This window comes from Ambystoma mexicanum, chromosome 6q, assembly GCF_040938575.1.
Source record: "Ambystoma mexicanum isolate Mex_15411 chromosome 6q, UKY_AmexF1_1, whole genome shotgun sequence".
NCBI classification, from domain to species: Eukaryota; Metazoa; Chordata; class Amphibia; order Caudata; family Ambystomatidae; genus Ambystoma; species Ambystoma mexicanum.
In genome coordinates this window covers 1,618,685,066-1,618,702,076 of record NC_090937.1, presented here as the reverse complement: position 1 = coordinate 1,618,702,076, position 17,011 = coordinate 1,618,685,066, and the positions used below count along the sequence as shown (strand labels likewise).

Below are 17,011 nucleotides of genomic sequence, written 5' to 3'. Positions count from 1 at the left end.
AAATATGCCCAGTCCCAGCGCTGGAAGCGCCGGGCTCATAATGCTTGGGTGGACTTACCTGCAGCAGACCATGCTGCTTACTTGCCTGCCAGTTGAGTCTCTGATCCTCTTCTGTTTGGAACTACTTTTCCTGTTGGGTGGGGCAGGAGCCACTCCCTAGATTCAGAACACTGGAACTCTTCTGGAAAGCAGGAACTCTTTTCTTACCTAGGCGTGGCTGTGGAAGGAGACACCTAATCACTACAGGAGGCTATTTAAACCACACCCGATGGATGAATCTTGCTTTGCGTTATTCTGCATCCTCAGCAGCAGAACGCTTATCGTGTCTTCTGCATCTGATCCTGGGCCTAAGGAAAAAGGCTTACCATTCTGAATCCAGTCTTCAGCAACACCTATAAAGACAAGAAAGAACAGGTTAGCATTACGGTCTTCAGTGACAGCTCTTCACGTACCTGGTCCATCGGCTGTCACCAACGCCTCGCGCTGCATTCCGGCATCTGAAAGACAAAGGCTTACCTACTCTTCGTGCGCTCCGGAGGTCTTCACACTGCATTCCGGCATCTGAAAGACAAAAGCTTACCAACTCTTCGCACGCTCCGGAGGCCTTCGGCGCTGCATCCCGCATCTGAAAGACAAAACAAGGTGCGTTTAAAGACATTGGGGAACTTTAATACTCACGTGCCATTACTCCTTTCCACATCTAACCCAGTGGGTATTCCGGCACCCTGCAGCCGCCCCGAACTTGTACCTGCAAAATAAAAAGACAGTTAGAGCGCATCGTGAAGCAGGCAACAAGCGCTTACTTACGTGCTTCCAGGCGCTCCTATTCATCACACGGGCTCCATCTTCAACTCACTTCAGCCCGCCATCAGCCATCGCCGGAACCCTGCAAAACAAGAGACATCATTACTAAAGACTTTAAAGACATTAGAATTACTCAAAACTTACCGTTCGTGCAGTAAACGACGGACAGCAGTCCTCTGAAGTCAAGAGGCCTGCTCCCCTTATCCAGTGTATAAACTGGTTACAGCACCCTGCCTCGAGGCAGATGGAGAGCACGGCGTTCACTTACCTAAGGTGAGAGCGTTAACCTTTGGGGTTCTACAGGAGAAGAGAAAGGGAAGAAGAGAGAGACATTCAATAACCCAGTTCATTAATCCCACATTTTCTATCTGCAGACATCTTACCCTTCGAGCCAGACATACAGTGCACAGAGGTCCAGCCCAAAGAGCCAGCCATGTGTCACACATCACCTTTGAAGATACGGTATACGCCCAGTCAAGACCGGCGCCTCTACGCGAATCAGGTGAGCGTTACAAGCTCACATTCCCTCTTGAGATAAGCCTGGCTGCTCAGCTCCGCTAACAAAAACTGTGTTTGCCGGGACTGAGGATGGGTTTCTCATCAATGCCAGACCCTCATCTCAATCATCATCCAGGAGAGGTACCACCAGAATGCTCTTCCTCTTGGCCTCACGTCGTTGGTAAAGGAAACCTTACTTCTTAGTCTCCTCTGGCGTCAGCTGGAAGAGCTCAGACGCACGGGCGACCATGGCATGGAACGACCCCACTTCATCCGCGGGAGAAACACTGCTGTCGTAGACCGTCTCTGTAGTCACGTGTCCGTCCCTGTATCCCTAGGGGGAGGGGAAAGGCATGTGATGAGGCGGCGTAGGGTGCCGTTTTCTCTTCTTCGCCGGCGGCCCGTCAGCATCCTCTTCTGGATCTCCGACACCAGGCTGTGGAGAATTGAAAGGATGTCCAGCGATACTTCCATGGGAGGTGTCAGGGGGTAGGCTTGCTGGGCCCAGCACCCACGTCATCGTCGTAGTCGGCATTCCCAGTGTCGGCCCCCTCTGCGTTTCTGCCATCGGCGTCCTTAACATTTCCGCCAGCGTTGTTGTTCCCAACGTCCTCCGGGACAGTGTGAACGGACACCAAGTCCTCCCTGTTCGAGGAAGAAAGATCCGTGCCCTGGAGCACAGTTGAGGCCTTCACCCCCCCCTTTTTAGCATCCTGAGGGGTCGGACTAAGGCTTAGGGATGGCATCCTCTTCTCTGGTGTTTTCTCCACTGGCTTGGCCGAAGCCTCCCACATCAGGGGTAGGGCCACTGTGGGCGTTGCTGTGGTCCCCTGGACCAGGTCAGCCTCTTTCACCTTCGAGAGGGCGGTCGCCACCAGCTCGATCATAGAGGATGACTTTCTCTGGACTACCTAGGCCTTCAGGGGCAAGTCCGACACCTTTGCTGCGCCTTGGTCTTCTCCAGCTTCTCCTTCCCTGTGTTAGCAGATTTCCTCTTCGAGGAGCTGGAGCGATGACTGGAGATAGAGACAGACAGTGAAGATGAGCGTGCCCTGCACGTTGCAGGACCCGCTTGCGCCGCGACCCCGACGGAAACAGACTTGCAATGCTTGGCCTTATCTTGGGCCCCCACGGATGGAGCGCCCCCAAAGGACTTAGAAGCCCGCTCCTCTGACTGGCCGGTCCTGGGTGAGGCATGCCCCGGCTTGCCGCACGGGGTAGAAGCCTTGGCGTTGAGCCATGCCGCAAACCTACTGTGACGATCCTTGACGGTGCACTTGGAGAACCCAATGCAAATCTCACAATCCGCTTCCCTGTGGTCCAGATGGAGACAGTAGAGGCACTGGGAGTTTTTGTCCTCCACAAACCCGTTCCTCAATTCGCAGCTGGACAGAGTCTGAAGAGGTTGCCCTCCCTCCTTTTCCTCGACATGGTCTGGCGTGCGGTGTAGACCTGATGGCCTTCTGAAATTTTCAATGAAACTCTCTACGATTCGTGCCCTTTAGGAGCGTTAAAAGACGCCGAGAAATGGATCCCTGCTTACCGGTCAAAGGAACGAAAGAGCACACAGGCTCTATTTAACAAAAATAGGAATCCTTTATTGAAAAAGCACGAAAACGTACAAAATCTCTTGGAGCAAAACACTGAAGATGAATGCCAGGGGAAGGGCTTGGGGAGAGGGCAGTCATTGACTGGGGGCAGTATGACCCAGAGCTCAGTGATTGGTTTATAGGAGAAAGACAGTTTGTAAGTGAAAGTGAAACTTTTCTTTTACCGAGGATTCTCTGCCTGACGACGGGGAATATTCATGAGGACGTGAATCCATGCCAGACCCCATGCTGGAGAACCTAAGCCTCATAAAGAACATTCTGCTATTGGCTGGACGTCTTTCGTAAGGGCATCCCTCAGTTGCAATACAGTTTTCATAAAACTGAACCGTATTCAATCATGAAAACAATGAAACTAATGAAATATAGCCAGGTAAGGGGGAACAGTGGGATTACTGCCTGCCGGGATCTACGAGGAAGGTCATTTTTATCACAAATGCACGAGCAGTTCCCGATTTTGTATCTTTTCTGTGCAAACATCAAAGGAACAGATGAAAAGCTCTGAAACATGATGGCTGCTGTAGCATGTCTTGCTGTCATACATGTTTAGTGCCGAAAGTAGTTCCATAGCTTATGTATACAAGCTCACCAAAGGTTATACCAAATGTAACTCCAGGCATATCAGTCTACTCAGAAAAGCCGAATCATTCCCATCTCTTGCCCAGATAAAATAACAGGGACCCTGCGACACCCTAGCACCTTCCCCACCTTGTTCTTCCATTACCCTTCACACTTGACATCAGCTGTATACATGAACTATTCCATTGAGAAAGTAACCTACAATGCTGAGTTGCTTGTCAACCAAATAGCTCAATAGCACAAACACTCAAATACCCAGAGTAGGTTCAAATAAACATATAATGCACCTTTGTACTTTTTCTTCAACCCCTCTGATAGATGAGGAGTTGCATTTCTGCATCTGAAAAGAAGGTAAACAGTGTTAGAATAGCGACAGCGAGCGTGCATCAAATGAGCAAAGATAACAGCACACAATCCACTTTACTAAAGGCACAGCAAGCACACATTGTGAGACACCAGAGGGAATAGAGCACATACCCGTTCCTTACGACTAAGAAAGCACCTGTCATAGGAGCAAGGCATGGATCGAGCACAAGTCCAGTCAACTTCGATGCAGTAAGTACACATTGTACAATACACGTACATAGTAGAAAGTAAAGGGGGGGCAGTGCACAACCCCCATAACTATAGACAGAGTGAACGTGCTGTATATGGGGTTGAGTAGATAGCATTCATTCCCAATCACTATAGACACAATGGGCGTGCATCGTGGGAACTGAGGGATATTGCACAATTTCCCTGACTATAGGCAAAATGAGCACACATCATAGGATCTAAAGCAGAAGCATACAATCCCTGTTACTATATACAAACTAAACACACATCATAGTAGCTAAGGACACAGCATACAATCCCTTGTACTGTCGACTAACTTTACAGACATTATAGGATATAAAGCAGAAGCATACAATCCCTGTTAATATTGTGAACGTTGAGGACGCCCTGGGGAAATCACATATCATTTGAATTGTAACATTCAGCATAAGAGCGCACAATAACAATGAACATGCAGGAAGGTAAATGAAAATATGAAAGGAATCTAGGGAATATTTCTATACCTGAAATTAATAAAGTCAAGAGTGTTTAATATGTTTCTTTAAATCCTAGTGGACATTGGATAGGGAAAACACACCTATTGGCTTTTGTGGTACTTGTCCCAGCCCTAGGCGGTCTCTTTTCACGTGTGCGCTGTAGGTCTGCTGAGACATCACTTTCAGGAGCTCTCAGGGACACTGGGTGAAGGTCACTTAGGCTTCCATCTTGGATCCAGCCTGTTCGGACTAGACAGGGCAGTGGGCTCTTATTCATTGCCGGAAATACGGTGGGAGGCGGTGGCCCAACGTCCATCTTGCGAGGAGGTGGATACCGGATATCGTCAGACCAGAGCGACTGACACGGAAGAGGAAGATTACGTGATGAGAAGGATCCAGAGGGAAATCAAGGACAGACTAATGTGATAAACAATAAGAATACTTGTGATGTAATGGGGGTGGGAAAGATTAAATGGAAGTGATGTAATATTGAACGGCCCAGACAATGTTTGGATGTAAGGAGAAGGTGAGTTGGAGGCGGGTTGGGTTAGATTGGGTGGCAGGCTAGTTGGGTGGTGTCTGTTTATTTAGTTTGCAAACTTGTGGAATAAATGTCTTGCTTTGCCTATTCTGTATAAGACTACTCAGGCTCTCATTTGATTTTTCGGTTGATAGGTGGTGACACGCGACTCGGATCCGGTCGCATAATACTGCAGACCTCTGCCTCCCGAGGACCTCTGCCTGGACACCGCCATGAGCACTCAAAACAGTAAGGTAGGAGACCTACTAACAAATCTCCATAGAGGATTTCAGGAGGAGGATTGGGAAAAGTGTGAAACCCAGAATTAAATGGGGAAAGTTTAACGAGAGGAGGGTGAGAGACCTTATCCCTGTCAGGACCACACTGCAATGTCTCCGGTTGTTAAAACTAAACCCTTCCTTCTCAGGACGCATAAGAGTGGATTCAAAGTTCAAAAGGAGCAGGGTCACCGGAGTAAGGGAGCAAGTGACAGGTGGATGCGGAATTGATTATGGAAAGGAAAATGGGCAAACAGCTATTGAAACCAGTGGAGGAAACCCCAAAGGGGTCGCCCGCCCATTATATGTTTAGACAGTTTAACAGTTCGTCTTGTGACTATATAGACTCATGGCATTATTTGATGACGCAAACAACAGACTAAGTTTCCCATTGAGGAAATGTTTAATTTGGACAAACTGGTAGCTCTTAGGAGGGCTCTAAAAGCAGAAGGGACCAACATATCACAAGTACAGTGGGGTGTATTCGCCACGTGGCTGGAAGTGGCTACAGCTAGAAAATGTGACGGGAGGATTAAAGGACTGAGGGAAATCAATGACCAACTGAGGGGACAAATTACATTTTTGAGGAGTAGGAGAGGAGCAGATGGGGCTAGATTATGCTCCCAGATAATGGTGAAGAAGGGGCCGACTGAGCCACATAAGATCGAGGAAGACGGGGAGGATCATGACAGTGAAACACCGGGGATATACTTGATATTTCTACTATTATGAGACCACTCATAGGGCCAAGGATGACAGAGGTTCAGGAAGGGGTGCTCATGATGGAGCTACCCCCTTTGGGGCCGATGGCGCCAGGGATGCAAGGGCCAAGCAGGATGGCATCCGCAGGGGCACAAGCGCCCAAGGGACTGACACCTTCGTATGATCCCTCAGTGACGAGGGAAGGTATGATATATATATATTCATCCACCTTTCAGGTGCCCCTCAGGCAGGTACTATCATCTGGTCATGAAAAGGGCGAACAACCGGGTTTAGTAACAGTCCATGTACCTAAAGAGAGGGTTCCAGGTATGGCCCTCATGACCCCTGTTAGGCAGAACCCTGTGCAGTGCCCTTAGGGACCACTACACACAATTAAGACTACAAGTTCACCTTTGGTACAAGCCTGTACTACACAGAAAGAGTGGTAGCAGTGACTGAGCAGCCAGACTTATCTCAAGAGCAAATGAGCAGTAGCAGAGATTACACAAAGGACTACAATTACTGTGACTCAAACAAACACTGACTCAAGGTGTTTGTTTGGTTGAAAAGTAAAAGTACATTTATTTCTAAACCATCTGTTGGTAAAACACTTCACTTCTATTAAATTAAATTCACACGAAAAATACACTACACATAACCAATTTTCTTGGTGTAGTACAACTCAAGGTAAGTACCCTATGTTTTAACGGACCGCTGTAGTGAAACAAAAGACGTTACATGGCATACACATGCGATCACTTTTTGACAGTTCGGTCTTACTAAAGTTACGCGTATCCGCGACAAGAAAATGTTACTGGGGAAAAACACACTTAGCACCTGGGTTAACCAAAGAGAGTTGGGGGCAAAAATCATAGGAAATACTTGTGTCAAGGCAGACAGAAGTAGAGAACTTTAACTGACAGAGAAATAAAAGTCAATAGGCCTGCGCCAAAGTCAAGTGAAATCGGGCTCTTATTATCGAGGATCACACGGTCAGGCAGTTCAAGATTCAATGTTGCCAGGAGTACTTGGATATTGTTTAAATGAGGAAGCAAAAGTTATAAGAGAGAAGGAAGACAAGGGCAAGCCTTGGATGAGGAGAAAAGGGATTCACCCTAGTTCCTCGCAGCTGGACACAATGGCCTTATTTCAGCCCCTCCTACCTCATGTCCAAGGTAGACCACTGTGCTCTGACCAATTTGACATTTACTTGCCTTTATGGTGAGATGGGCCTGTTCAAGGGCCTGAAAAACATATCCTAGGTGATCAACATGTTCTTTCCATGTAGGGCTGAACACTGCAATGTCATCAAAGTATGCCATGCAGATGTCCTCCATCCCATTCAGAACTTGATTGACCATCCTCTGAAATGTAGCTGGTGCATTCTTTAGTCCAAAAGGCATTACCTTAAATTGGTAGAGGCCAGCTGGGGTGGAGAATGCAGTTTTCTCCTTGGCATGGTCTGTCTGGGCTATTTGCCAATAGCCTGACGTTAGGTCAAATGTGCTGAGGTACTTGGCTGTAGGGGTGTCACGGTATTAGTTTTATGGCGGTACGATAACCTTCTTGCCAAATGACGGTATATCATGGTTATCGCGGTATAGCAGGTGGAGTTAACTCATCTTAACAAATATTTTCTAAAAGGTCATAAATTGTCAGATTTATCATCACAAACAAAACCAGGCACCCAGGGCCAGAACTGGGCTTTTCAACATACTTTCCACTGAAATGCCACCCCTTGCTTCCACCAAACACACGTGTGAAGAGGAGGAGGGGATTGTGGGGGGAGCCCTGCTGCGACTGGCAAAGCAAACTGATTAGCTTTTCTTAAGTGGTCATTTAGGCTTTTAGCTCCCCCACTGGCTACTGGTGAAGATGAACATGTTGCCATCTTGATAACCTGCATGCCACAGATCAATGGAGGCTGATGGTAGTATACGCTTGTGCGCATACGCACACACGCTCTCTTTACTTTACAGCCTTTAGTTTACTTGCGGGCCAAAAGGTGGTCAGTAATCACGGACATGTTACCCTTTGGTATGGCAGCAGGGAATACCCACAGAGCTGAGTGAATTTCGCAGTGTGACTTATTATATGTAAATTCAATGATGGAACCAGGGAAATCCCCCATTGTAAAACAATATCCATTATAAATATATAAATATATAAATCCCAAAGCCGCCATCCCAAAGTAAACCCTTTTCCTTCTTGGCACTGTATTTATTCTTCCTATTGCTAACATATTGATTTTATGTCGGGCATGTGTCGGGCATGTGTGGTTTATGGAATGGCATTAAAAACTGCTCCAACTGAAACTACTTGGCAGATGGCACATCCAACAGTGCAAGACCAAGACTGTGCAGCACTTGCTTACTGCAGCCTTTCCAAATCAGATTGAAGAGCACACTTAACGGTATAAACGGTATACCGGTATAAACAATGTGACGGTTATTATTGTTCAATTAAGTGGTTCACGGTATCTTTAACGTTATACCGTTACATCCCTACTTGGCTGCACCAAGTTTGTCCACCAGCTCATCTGTCCTAGGTAAAGGATGGGCATCAGTCTTTGTGACTGCATTTAGGGCTCTATAGTCCACGCAGAATCTCACCTCCTTAGATCCTGCCTTTGGTACAAGCACAACTGGGCTAGACCATGGGCTAGTTTAGGGCTCTATAACCCCCGAGATCAAGCATCTTGTTGACCTCATTCCTTATATGGGTTCTTACATAGTCTGACATTCTGTACCCCCTGCTTTTGACAGGCAAACAGTCACCAGTGAGGATTTCATGCTGGCCCCAAGGAGTCAAGCCTGGTGAAAGTGAGAACAGGGAGGCAAACTGATTTAACAGTAATTTGCACTCATCCGGCTGGTCAGACGTTAGGCTGGAAGAGAGATTGACTCCTTCCACTTGCTCATCCAAAGGTAAGCCTATGAGGAGGTCAGGTAGAGGTTCACTCTCCTCCTCCTGAGCTGAAGCTAGAAGCAAAGCTCCTATTTCAGGGCTGGAGACATAAGCCTTCAAACGGTTTCGTGTGAAAGACTCTAGGAGTCTCCTTAGGATTGCCTAAATCCACCAGATAGTTCACCTCTCCAAGTTTACCCACAACTTTGAAGGGTCCTATCCATTTGTCCTGCAAGGCCCTCTGCCTTGTGGGGACCATAACAAGAATAAACTGGTCTTGAGTAAACTCAACCATGTTAGCCTTCTGGTCATGCCAATGTTTGACCAGAGCTTGACCAGGCTTCAAGTTATCACTTGCCTCTGCCATCATGTGTGACATTCTCCTCCGGAGAACTATCACATAGTCAGTCACTCTGACTGGCTTGGGGGAAGGAGCACTCTCCAACCTCTCCTTAATCAGGGCCAATGGACCTCTGACTGGATGGCCATAGAGAAGTGAAAAGGGACTGTAACCTACTCCCTCCAGAGGGACTTCTCTATATGCAAAGAGAAGGCATGGCAGTAGAAGGTCCCACTTTCTTTTAAGGGGTTCTTCTAAAGCACCTATCATGCTCTTCATAGTTCTGTTAAACCTCTCCACCAACCCATTGGTTTGGGGATGGTAGGCAGCAAAAAACTTGTAGGTGACTCCACAGGTTTTCCTGAACCGCAACAGTTCTCATAGGTATTGCTTCAGGATACCTAGTGGCATGATCCACTACAACCAGGATAAACCTGTTACCTGAAGATTTGGGAGGATCAAGGGGACCAACAATGTCAATCCCTACCCTCTCAAAAGGAACTCCCACCACTGGGAGAGGCACCAGGAGAGGAACCAGGGGTGCCACATTCTTGGCTCCACTCTTGCCAGAAGTTTGGCAAGTGTGACAGCTCCTGCAGAATCTGTCTACTTCTGAACCCATCTTGGGCCAGTAGAAGTAAAGGGAGAGCCTTTCCTTGGTCTTCTTAAGACCTAAGTGACCAGCCAAAAGGTATCTCGTGGGCTAACTGCAGGAACTGGAGTCGGTTCACTAGTGGTACTACAAGTCTTTTGCAGTCTCCAGGGGTTGACTCAGTCGGTTCACTGTAGAAGAGGCCATCTTCCCAGTGTAACCTATACTTTCCAGGCTTCAAGAGTAGGACACTCGCTTTGTCCTTTGCCGAGGTCTGCCCTGTTGGGTCCACCTTCTGCCAGTAAAGACTGCTGTTCAGGATGGTCAACCGGGTCAAGATCCCCAACTAGAGTAAGATCTTCTAGATCTGAGTCCTCAGTATCTAGTTGAACCATCCAGGGTTGAACCTCACATTCAGCCTCAGCTGGTGGAGGAGTCACATATGTGACTTTGGACAGTCTTGGAGATGTCCTTCTGGGCACAGGGGTGCTTGCTGGTTTCTTGCTGGCAGACTTGGGTTTCCCCTTTGTCTCTTTCTGTCCTGCAATAGCAGTAAGTAAGTCCTGTGGACTTGGGGTGATAGTTTCTTCTATCAAGTCCCCAGGAGAGCCTCTCAAGGTTTTCTCCCTAGCAGACCTTGTGCGCTCCTGCTTCTTTTTGCTGGGAGGCTTGGGGGTACTAGACACAACCCCAAGAGTTTTAAAGGTCATTACCCAACAGGACTCTTCCAGGACACTTTGCACACTTACAGGTATTCTGACAGTTATGTCATTGCACTGGATGAGAGCTGGTAACTGGGGAACCATTTGCACAGGGCCTCCAGCGAACTTGGTTAGGTGTTTGGGTGCCTTAGCAACATCCTCCACTTTGAATAAACATTCATCAACCAGTTATGCTGGCTCCAGTGTCTCTGATGGCAGCGGTCTCCTGACCATTCACAAGAACAAGATCTTTGTAATAATCCTTAGTATTATCTGGGATTATAGATCTAAGTTCTGTTGTTCCCAAGGACACTAAAGAACCACTAGCTGAGACTCTCATGGGCTCATCAGCTAGTAACTGAAAGTTTCCACTGGCTATAGGTACTTCATCCACCTGGGAGAAGGCTAAGGAGACAGTGTGGACCCCTGTAGGTTTACCCTTACATCTGGGATCCCCTTTCACATGGTCAGTTGACCCACAAGCAAAACATTTTCCAAAAGCTTTCTGGAATGGGGGTTTGTTCTGACATCCATCTGGTTTGGGACCAGATGGTACACTAGCGTGATTCGGTTTCCCTTGTGGCTTACCCTGGTTATGTTTGTGGCCCTCTTTTGGATTGGAATTATTGGAATTCTCTTTGGTGTCTTTCTTTGACTGCTTCCCCTCATCCTTCTACGTTACCCCAGAATTCTTGTGAGTAGCCCTGTTGGCAACCCACAGGTCAGCTAATTTCTTAGGATGTATCGCCTTTGAATCAGCCAAGTGCTGTCTAAGCTCAGGAGGTCAGGCATCATAGATTGACTCCAACATTACAAGATTCCTCAGACCTTCATAAGTGTTTACTTTGTAACCCTTAACCCAACCATCTAAGTATCTTCAAACATTCACACACCCAGGTAGCCCAAGGGGTACCATCATGCTTTTTGAGGGTCCTAAACCTCTTAAGGTACTGGGAAGGGGTCTTCCCAAATCTAACTATTAATTCTAGTTTCACACACTCATAATCCTGTGTATCCTCCTCCCCCAATTCAATTACAGCATCACTTGCAACATGGGGAAGCTTAGAGAAAAGCCAAGGAATCAACTGATTCCCTGAGATACCCTGAATCCCATGATTGTACTCAAACATTGCTAACCAATCCAAAACATCAAGTTTAGTCTCATACATACCAATAATTTCCTTTGGCATACAGGGTCTCTTAGAGCTGAAAGACCTAGAAGACTCTGGGAGAGAAGCATTTTCTAAAGACAATTTCTTCATTTCTAGTTCATGATTCAGCTCCATTTCTCTGAGCCTTAACTCTTGATGTTTCATGGCAGTTTGCGCATCAGTACGTTTCACTTCTAATTCAAGTCTCATTTTCTCAAGTGAAATAAACTCAGGGGTGACTGTAGGACCTGTGGGGGTCCCTGTGGACAGAGGTTGTGCTTTCTGAGCAGGTAAGGGAATTGTAGGGTTTCCTAACAAGGACTCATCTACTTCTTCTAATCCAAAACTCTCAGAATCAAAAACAGCAGTATCCACATTTGCTGGAGGGGTAGGCCCTTCTGACCCACTCTCCAGACTCTCCAGACTTTGTTTTCCCATCAACTTGGCAACCAGTTCAGATTTGTTTCCTTTACCAGAGAGATTATTTTCTCTACACATGGTAGAGCAAATGAGCAGTAGTAGAAATTACACAAAGGACCACAATTACTCTGACTCAAGCAAACACTGACTCAAGGTTTTTGGTTGAAAAGTAAAAGTACATTTATTTCTAAACCATCTGTTGGTAAAACACTTCACTTCTATTAAATTAAATTCACATGAAAAATACACTACACATAACCAATTCTCTTGGTGTAGTACAACTCAAGGTAAGTACCCCATGTTTTAACGGACCGGTGTTGTGAAACAAAAGACGTTACCGGGCATACATATGCGATCACTTTTTGACAGTTCGGTCTCACTAAAGTTACGCGTATCCGCAACAAGAAATGTTACTGCGACAAGAAATGTTACCGGGGCAAAACACATTTACCACCTGGGTTAACCAAAGAGAGTTGGGGGCAAAAATCATAGGCAATACTTTTGTCAAGGCAGATAGAATCAGAGAACTTTAACTGACAGAGAAATACAAGTCAATAGGCCTGCGCCAAAGTCAAGTGAAATCGGGTTCTTATTGGCGAGGATCACACAGTCAGGCAGTTCAAGATTCAACGCTGCCAGGAGTACTTGGATATTGTTCAAACGAGGAAGCAAAAGTTATAAGAGGGAAGGAAGACAAGGGCAAGCCTTGGATGAGGAGAAAGGGAATTCACCCTAGTTCCTCGCAGCTGGACACAGTACCTTATTCAATGAAGAAGCTGGTGCCATGGCAGTTGTTCCTGGTAGTTTCCTGCAGACCCACGGTTCCTGGAGCTTCGGTCGTGGAGACAAGGAGGACGACGTCTGGAGGGGTGTGCAGTATGCAGGGATGAGGCCAGCAGCAGCACCGGGGAAAAAAAGGTGTGCTCCTTTAAAACAAGAGAGGCTCTTCAGATGGCTATCCGGACCACTACAGCAGTGTGCAGCGATTTCGACCACGAAGAGGATCTTCTGGCTGTGGAAGATGAGCTGGTTGACCCCCACCAAGCTCAAGGGAAGAAGACTCTGGACTGGATCTTCTCTGGCAGTTGAAGGGTAGATAGCTCAGGACTGCAGCAGGGCTTCACCGGGACAGGGTAGTTGCAGCAGCCGTCTTCTTCTCTGCTTCTCTTCGGTTCCTTGTAGTTCCAGTGGCGACTCTGACTTCCAGCCCAAGAGTCCTGTCTTTTATGCAAAAATCCCCCATTCACACAGCCTGGCGGTCAATCACGCAGCAGGGGGGTTGTCTGGCCCGGACAACCACCTCAGACAATTATGGCACAGTGTGACTACACCCCTCCCTCACATTCAGCCCACCTAGACACCCAGAGGAGGGCTTCTTGGCAGAAGCCCGCCAAAAGACGGTGAACAAAGAAGGCAAACCTGGTTTGCCATGCAAAGTAAAACACAAGAAGGACTTTAACAAAAAGAAATGGTGAATAACCCGACCTGAGCCAAAAGAAAGAGTATTTGGTCAAGCGGGTTTAGGATTGAGGCTAATATAATAGCCAAACACAATACCACGTTTATATAGTATAATCGCGGTAGAAAAGTTAGGGTAGATACCACTGCCACCAGCCAAGTCTAAATGTTAAAAGAGCAAAACAAAGCTCAGAAAGGCACAGACAAAAAGCGGTAGGATTTAACCCTTTCCAGTACTCCATGTAAGATGGGTTGTACTGGGTCTGTAGGTTTAGAGTGATTGTAAAGTTAATGGCAACTTTACCTGTTTCTGGGGGACAGTAGTCAGCCCCAGAAAAAGGAGTCATTGGGAAGTCTTAGAGACAACCCTGTGCTACGGCACTGAAGGTGCTGTGTAACACACACAACAAGTTGGAGTGGTGTGCGCCAGACCCCAAGATCACACAACAAGTTCAAAGGCATATGACAAAACACAGGTAAGAGTGGGGAAAAGATGCACACTCTTACCAAGTGGAAAAAATAAACTCCAGAAATCCGGCAAAGCTGCTGGGGACTCACTAGGTGAGGGAAATTAGCCATAGAATGAGAATTCGCCCTAACAACCCCCACACGACTCTCAACCAGCAGACTGAAGAATGAAAGGTGCAACTCACTTTTTGCCAGTTATCGCCAGCATCATTGTATCGTAGATATGAGAAACGTTACTCACTCAGACAGCCATTCAAGCCATATCCAGTTGATGATTTCGAGGAAACAGGAATGAACAGGTTGACTAACTGTTAAGCCAGATATCGATGTCATCATTGGTGACATCACGACATATTCATCCATTCATGAAGTTACACAAACATTTTATATTTAGTTTTTATTTGTAATGCGCATCCATGAACCCGTAGGCAGGAGGGCGCAGACAACAGACATACACAACAAATAACAATACAATCCTGATTAGAATGGGGAGCAGAAGAACAGCAGGGAGAGAGAAAGAGGGCCTATTCACCGGAACAACAAGGTCTTGAGTTCTCTCTTAAACAGAGGCAAAGAGTAATAGCCTCTCAGTAAAGAGGGTAAGGAGTTCCATAATAAGGGAGCAGCTCTGAAGAAGGCTACTAACTGGACCTTCTTGGTTTTACATTTCGGTAAAAAGAGGTAATTTTGATTACTGGACCTGAAACTTCTGTAATTAGGTTTATCCCTAATATGATCTTGAAGGTAGGATGGGATGGTCCCCAATCTTCGCTTAAATGTTAAAGGCACTAGTTTATTACATATAGGTACGAAAAACATGCTTATGACTCATGCAGGTTAGAGGACAGACACACACACATACATATCAATTATAGACATGTGTTTCTTTCGCCAAAGCAGAACTGCAAGATGCAAACGTATACGTGTACCAGGCTTGCTTATGCCTGACTGCTACTAACAAGGAGAAGCCATAAGTTACTAGGGGAATCCAGACGTGGACCCCTTGCTCACTATTCTTAGAGAGGCACAGATCCACCCTACTGATGAGGTCCAACCAGACTGAGACGCGTGTCTGGGGTTTCTGTTGGTACTCTTGTTCAGAGGAGAATTGCCTAGCATTTTGGTGCTGGACTGCCCCAGGGCAGGACAAAGACCGATATGTTTAGGATATTTCTTCTCTGTGAAAGATAGTGAGCTAAAGACTCTGGGTAAGTCTCTCGTAACCAGGACTAATGTCTGGCAGAGGGACTCCCAGAACCCCCCTTGTTAATTTGCCACACTCAGCGTTGTCATTGTTGTTGAAGACCAAGACACAGCATATGTCTGTTTCAAGAGCAAGCAGGTATGAGATGCTCTTATTAAACTCTTCTAATATCACCCTGACGATGCGTTCAGTTCTGAATCCAGCATCACCGTTGCCTACTCCCATGGAGGGTGAACCACATGATATCACACCACATGATTGTTTGTCGGTAATGGATTGTTTGGTGATGCACCGTACAGATCTTTCAGATGCGCCACTGACCGATCTGGACCTCAAATACTTTGTGGCCAGTTTAAGTTTCAGAAACCAGGAGGGGCAGGTGGTTTCAGGGTATGTAGTTTGTACCCCTGAGAAGGTGGAGGAGAGTGGTAATTTACCCTAAGTCAGCCCAGGTATCTGAGTTAGTGGCTCGTACACAAGCTTGCCAGCTGGTGGCTCAACAGTCAGTTAACATTTCCATGGATACAAGGTACGCATTTGGCGTAGCCCATGACTTTGGTCAACTCTGGAAGCAGAATGGTTTCATGACATCAACTGGCACACCTACTCAAAACCGCCAATATATGTTAACCCTTTTGGATGCCTAAGGGATCAAGAGTAAGACTCGGACACAAAGGCATGTTAAGTGATGGTTATAGACTTATTTCCAGAAAATAATAAGAAGGGTTGGGGAAAATCCTACTTCTCCCTAATCCTAAAAGGGGTTTCCCCACCTCAACAAAACTAAGGAACATCTGTGTCAGGATGTTAAACAAAAGAGAGTCCTCCGTCCTGTGTCCAAAAATCCTAATCCGACCCAAACACTCTAAACTCAATATTATGTCTATAGGGATGTTCGGGTAAGCTATATACTTGTAGCTTGTTTCAAAAGCTCTTACCATAAAGGTTTAAAGTGCAGAACATAAAATTAATAAATGACTCTGCCAGGAAAGGCTCTACCTTCCTCTAGAGTTGTTCTGAACGTGTCTCTTTCTCATAATTTAACTGTGTTCTAAAGGGCATGAATCTTCCTTTGAGTTTCCTCCAAGCATGTGGTTTCTTTACAATGTTCTCTGGTAATTTAGAAGTGTATCTAGCACCTCTGGATGAAGATCAATAATGTTCCACACAAATAGAGAGGGGGGTTTGGTTCCTCCCCTGCGTATTGCCCTTTCCACAATATTTCACTACCAAGTTCGGAGGGTGGCAGGAACGACTGCTCCCTTGAAGTTCTTCACTTCTTACAATTCCACAGTTTGAGGGACAGTACTTTTTTCCCCCCTTTACAAAGTTCACTTCCAGCACCCAACACTTTAACAACATTCCACTAAGCACCAGGGGAATGAATCTTCTCTTCCACTTCCTTCACTTATTATACTCTATCTCAATTGAACGTTACTCCAGGGGTATGAACCTTTTCTTGTATTGCTCTTAAGCACACCGTTTTCTTAATTGTTTAACTTATCACACTGTGTCCACTTTCTATCCGTGGTGTACTCTCCTGCCTGGGTATTTGTGACTTTCTTTTCAAGCCTTGAAAGGGTAGGAATCTTCCCTGGTGGGTTCACATCTTCAGATTGTCTTGCCCCCTCACTCCTCGTTTCTCCCTTGCTAGGATATTACTCAATTTATCTTCTCACTCCTGGTGTATTCCCTTGCCAGGATATCCCTTTATTTCTCACTCCTGGTTTACTTCCTTGCCAGGGTATCAC

The 17,011-nt window shown here is 46.4% G+C and overlaps 1 protein-coding gene across 2 annotated transcripts in view; it reads right to left on the bottom strand.

The window, feature by feature from the left end:
• Positions 1-17,011, bottom strand: part of LOC138516916 (E3 ubiquitin-protein ligase TRIM39-like) — a 164,456-nt gene that overhangs the window by 33,806 nt on the left and 113,639 nt on the right. For both annotated transcript variants that reach the window (XM_069632374.1, XM_069632375.1), the window contains exon 5: positions 3,776-3,828. In XM_069632374.1, coding sequence (XP_069488475.1) covers positions 3,776-3,828 — 53 coding nt within the window. The remainder of the gene's footprint in view (positions 1-3,775; positions 3,829-17,011) is intronic.